This window comes from Phoenix dactylifera, chromosome 4 (genome assembly GCF_051530095.1).
Source record: "Phoenix dactylifera cultivar Ajwa chromosome 4, Ajwa_hap1_PhDact_Kaust_v1.1, whole genome shotgun sequence".
In the NCBI taxonomy this organism is placed as follows: domain Eukaryota; kingdom Viridiplantae; phylum Streptophyta; class Magnoliopsida; order Arecales; family Arecaceae; genus Phoenix; species Phoenix dactylifera.
Window position 1 is genome coordinate 6,107,347 of NC_143193.1, and position 5,266 is coordinate 6,112,612.

The window sequence follows — 5,266 nt, forward strand, 5'->3', positions numbered from 1 at the left end:
GTTTTAGGGCTTCTTCTCCTTCTCGTTAAGGCCAGATGAAGGGGAGCCACAAACCCCGAGTCTCCTCTTCTTCCTCGTGCAGCCGCCCAAGAGGGAGGGAGGGAGAGAGAGAGGGAGAGAGCCGAGAAGCCACGGCACGGATTTCTTCCATTGCCGCTGGAGAGGAGGAGAATCGCCGGTCTTTGTCGGAGGCTAAGGTAAGGGCTTCTAGCTTTCCTCTCTCCTTCCGTGATGCAAGTTGTCATGGCTTTGAGCTAGCCATCGTCGGGATTTTCACCCAAAAACAGAAGAGCCCTGTTCGGGCATGTCCTCTCGCCGCCGGCCTTGTGCGCCGCCGCCAGCCGTTGGAGGTGGTCGCACTTGCTTCACCACCCCTTGCCGCCGAGGGGGCTGGCCATCGCGGCCGCCTCTGAGTCCGACTGAGAAGGAAGGAAGAAGGGGTATGGGTCCCCTGTTCCGACAAAGAAAAGAGAGAAAAAGAAAAGAAATAAAGAAAGAATAAATAAATAAATAAATAAAAGGAGAGCGTGGTTTACGGGTATGAACCCGAATCCAAACCTGAATCCGAACCCGGGATGCTAGACACCTATGCAGGGTCGGCCCTGGAAGAATGTTAAAATTTAAGTTATATATATATTGTGATAAATTTTAAAAGAAAAATATGATTTTTGGATATTAGGTTCTGCGAGGAATTTGTGAGATTAATTGAAATTATTGTGAATCGCTTTCGAAGTAAGTAATTAACTGCCTTTCCAAGACTCTTCATTTATATAATATTATTTTTGCATTAAATAAATTGTTAATGAATTTATATGTGATTTACGAATTTTACGAGATGATGATTTGAATGAAAAATTAATATGTGAACTGGAATAATATTTTTTGGACTATTGTTATTGTTGCTGGTGGTCCAAACCGAGAACGATTGGCACAGCGGTGTGAACGGGGTTCCCTTTGAGTTGCTTTGGTTGCGCTCCGCCCTCCGTCGTGAAACCTGCAAGCAAGCCTCGCACCACCACCGAGGTAGTGGGGGCCCTCCGACGATCAAGTCAGAGGAGATCAAAGGAGAAGGAGAAGGAGAAGGTAGCAGGTGAGATGATACTCTGGAAGATATATCTTACCCTCCCCCTTCCCCCCCAGCCTCATATATATCAGGCTGGGGGGTTTTTCCGGGGCTTCGTCATCGTGTGGCACGATGGGACTGCCACTGACATGGCCGTTACAGGGCGTCGTGGGGCAGCGCTGGGTACAGCCATGGCAGGGCATAGTGGAGCTCCGCATTGTACGGCTGTTACAGGGGATCGTGGGGCAGCGCCGGATACGGCCGTTGCAGGGAGTAGTGAAGCAGGGGGCTGCGGCGTGCCTCAGAGGAACAGTCTGTTGTTGTCGAGAGATTGTCGACTCGGGGTCGGATTGCTGGAACAAGGGGCAGCCGACTCGGGGTCGGGCTGCGGAGCCGAAGATATCCGACCCGAGGTCGGATTGCTGGATCAAGGGGCAGCCGACTCGGGGTCGGGCTGCGGAGCCGAAGATATCCGACCCGAGGTCGGATTGCTGGATCAAGGGGCAGCCGTAGTCTTCCTGGGCGCGCGTGCCGGTCACGTGGGGCATGGTGGCTAAGTTCCCCCGTAACAGTAGCCCCCCACTCCCGAGCCTGGAACCAGGAGGGGAACAGGTGAAGGGAGTGATGCTTCGAGATTGCCGCCATCCCTCGGAAAGGCACGCGCGCTCCGAGCTTCCCGCCTTCTTTATGGCGTATGGCAGTTGTCGCTGATCTGGCGGTCTGCGGATTTCGGCGGACATCCTTCCTTAATGGCGTCGATTCACCTTTGGGGCGCGAACAAACTTTCGGCAGCCAGGCGTCCTCTGGCGTCACCGAGGCGTCATCCGCCTTTCCACCTATTTAACCGAGGGGCCCTCCCCCGTCCGCCTTTCTCTTCACAGGCATCTTCAAGTTTCTCCCTTGTGCCGCTGCCGTTGCCGCCGAACTGTTCGTTCGCTCCTCCTTTGACGCTCTCGGAGCCGTTCTTCCTTCCTTTCCGGTGAGTTGCCCCACTCTTCAATTTAGGGCTCTCCGTACTTTCTCCTTTCGTGTTAGTGTACTCCAGTCGTTCCGGTGCCTTCCCCCCTCTTGACCCCGTCCTGACCGTAGGTTCACTGGCCATTAGGGATGGACGAAGTAAGGGCGGACCGCATTCAGTCGGAGCTGGTCCCTGAAGACCTAGATAGGTTCGTGGCCCGGTACCACCTTTCCGAAGCCTGCAACATTACGCTCCCGGGGCCTGAGGAGAGGATGTCCCATCCTCCTCCAGGGAAGGTCGCCATCAATGAGGACATCCTTCGGGCTGGGTTCCGCTTTCCCCCCTCGGACTTAGTCGTGCAGGTGCTTCGAGGTTTAAGAGTGGCGCCGACGCAACTGGTGCCGAACTCATGGCGTATCCTGACAGCCTTCCAGGTTCTCTGCCGCATGCATGAGGTTCCCGCCACCCTGAATGTCTTTTGGGAATGCTACGGCCTGAACGGCCACTCCCGGGACAGAGGGTGGTGGTGCTTCGGGGCGCGGCGAGGGTGCGGCCTCGTCAAGGATGCTCCTTCCTCCATTCACGGCTGGAAGGAGCGTTTCTTTTTCATTGACGTAGATCCCTCTTGGGGAATCGGGACAACCTGGGAGACGCCGATGAAGTCCCCGATCGGCTTATCGAGGTTGTCGAGGGAGGAGTCCGATGGCGTTGCCGTCTTGAGGGGGCTGGTTGCCGAGGGCCGGCTTCCCCCGGTGGCCCGCCTTATTTCCGAGGATGCCTTGGTGAACGTCGGTCTGAGCTCGGTCCCCGCCGACCGTGAGCCCGCCACCACTTCTTTTTTAGCTCTTTTCTCCTCTTTCGTTTCTTCTTTCCATCAATTTCTCAGTCTCCGACCATCTCGTCCTTTTTGCAGAAATCGACGACGTCATGCGGTCGGACAAGGCGACGGCTGTCAGTAGGGCGTCCCTACTGGAAGCGGTCCGGAGGAAGAAACGGACTCCTACGAGCGGGGTCCCACCGGCGAAGAAGTCCCGCCAGCAGGCGACTCCGACGCCGACAGACGGGTCCGGACCCACCGATCAGGGGGACGCCGCGGGCTCGGACCGACAGTTGACGCCGTATCAGCCCTCCGGTGATGAGACTACCGCTTTTCCGGAGGCGTCACCCGGGCGCGCCCGAGACGGCCGGGTCGGACGCGATCGGTCCCCAGCCTGGCCTTCGACTCGATCGGCTTCGGATGATACGAGAAGGAGCGCGCCGAGGCCCCGGCCGAGCGGGACCCTGTCGATTTCTGGAGCGGCCCCCGCCCCGAGCACGGTCAGCATGACTCTCCCCCAAGCAATGGGTAAGGGTAAGGCCGCAGAATCACCGTCCGGCTCCGGGGCGAAGTCGGGGTCAGCCTTCACTTTCGCCGGCGCCCGAAACCTCATCGAGACGGTGCTGCTGGAGAGTGACCGTAGGCGGGTCCGGCAGATGGGGATCCCTGACGTCGGAGCTGCCAGCTGCGTCTGTCTTATGTCGGTGAGTGTTCTTCTGGCCGCTTTCGTCATTTATAGGCTCTATTGATCCCCGCCTGACGCCCTTATTTTTCCTATCTCTTAGCTCGCCCAGTACATGATCCGTCTGGAGGAGAGCCACGAGGAACAGGCGAGGCTTCTGGCGAGGGCCGAGAGCCGACTGAAAGCTGTAGAGGAGGGAGGCCAGGCTGCGGCGGGGAGAACGACCAGGGACCTCGAGACGAGGCTCCAGGTGGCCGAAGAGCGGGTACTCGGCTTCGCCGCCCTCGAGAGGCAACTGTTGGAGACTCAGGAGCAACTCAAGGTTGCCTCGGGTCTCGAAGGCGAGATCAGGAAGGCGGAGGAGCGGGCCGAAGAGCAGTCCCGGAAGGCTGCCGACTTCCGGGAGAGGTGGGAGAAGGCCCAGCAGTCAGCCGACAACGCCCGCAACCGAGCCCGATCTCTTGAAGCCAAGCTGGCCGAATTGGAATCGGCCTAGGAGGAGTCCCGCGCGAGCAACCAGGAGCTTCATTCGCGCCTGGAGGAGGCTGAGGCTGCTCGCGTTGCTGCCGAGGCGAAGCACATGGAGGCTCGGGCCGATCTGCTGAGGGTCTCCTTCGAGGCGGACGACCGAATTGTGGCGAAGGTCATGGAGGCGAAAGCTCAGATTACGGAGCGAGCGGAGGCGGCGCTGGCCGAGAAGAGCGCGGAAATCGGGCGTCAGGCGGTACAGGCCTATCGTCAGTCCGCCGAGTTCATCCGCGACATGTCGGACGCGGGGTCCGACTCCTTTGTCTTAGGCTTCGATGAAGGCCTGGCGAGGGTGTCCGCTAGATACCCCGAAATTGACCTGAGTGGGGTCTCCCTCCTCGACTCCCCTCCGATGCCATTGCCTGCTGATTCTCCAACTGTCTCCCTACCCCTTGCGGATGTGCTCGCCGTTCCCGACCCAGGGGTTCCTCCAAGCTGACCCTCTGTACTTTTCTTTGTTCTTTTCTTTGTATGTTGGCGTTTCGCCATGTTGTATGGGTCTCGGTCCTGATGCAACGAAAGTTAATGCAAACAGAGTGTTTCCTCATTTCACTTTCATCCTTCCTCTTTTTAACTCTCGGTAGCGCCTCGCCGACTCCTGACTCTTGAAGTTCCTCCGGCGCTAGGCCAGGCATCCGAGGGTTAGGCCTCAGGAAATTCATCCAGCGCTAGGCCAGGCATCCGAGGGTTAGGCCTCAGAAAATTCTTCCGGCGCTAGGCCAGGCATCCGAGGGTTAGGCCTCAGGAAATTCTTCCGGCGCTAGGCCAGGCATCCGAGGGTTAGGCCTCAGGAAATTCATCCGGCGCTAGGCCAGGCATCCGAGGGTTAGGCCTCAGGAAATTCTTCCGGCGCTAGGCCAGGCATCCGAGGGTTAGGCCTCAGAAAATTCATCCGGCGCTAGGCCAGGCATCCGAGGGTTAGGCCTCAGGAAATTCTTCCGGCGCTAGGCCAGGCATCCGAGGGTTAGGCCTCAGAAAATTCTTCCGGCGCTAGGCCAGGCATCCGAGGGTTAGGCCTCAGGAAATTCTTCCGGCGCTAGGCCAGGCATCCGAGGGTTAGGCCTCAGGAAATTCTTCCGGCGCTAGGCCAGGCATCCGAGGACTGAGCCTTGGGGAATTCCGCTCGTTGGTTGGCCAAGGCTGGCGCAAGCCGAGGCGACCGGTCGGGGCTTCAGGCTAGTCTGCTCCCGGGATGATCATCGGGTTAGCCTGGCATCC

The 5,266-nt window shown here is 58.4% G+C and overlaps 1 protein-coding gene across 1 annotated transcript; it reads left to right on the forward strand.

The window, feature by feature from the left end:
• The first annotated feature begins 1,732 nt into the window (after positions 1 to 1,732).
• Positions 1,733 to 4,787, forward strand: LOC149753616 (uncharacterized). Its single transcript, XM_089930062.1, has 2 exons — positions 1,733 to 3,542; positions 3,624 to 4,787. Exons 1-2 carry the CDS (start codon positions 2,949 to 2,951, stop codon positions 4,014 to 4,016), a joined length of 987 nt encoding a protein of 328 aa, XP_089786188.1. The 5' UTR covers positions 1,733 to 2,948; the 3' UTR covers positions 4,017 to 4,787.
• The last annotated feature ends 479 nt before the right edge of the window (positions 4,788 to 5,266 follow it).

What these genes read in the sequence shown, in the direction of transcription:
- LOC149753616 (XM_089930062.1), top strand. Translation starts at nt 2,949, where the DNA reads ATGCGGTCGGACAAGGCGACGGCTGTCAGTAGGGCGTCCCTACTGGAA. An exon ending in GCTGCGTCTGTCTTATGTCG is followed by an intron (nt 3,543 to 3,623) that starts GTGAGTGTTCTT and finishes CCTATCTCTTAG; the next exon opens with CTCGCCCAGTACATGATCCG.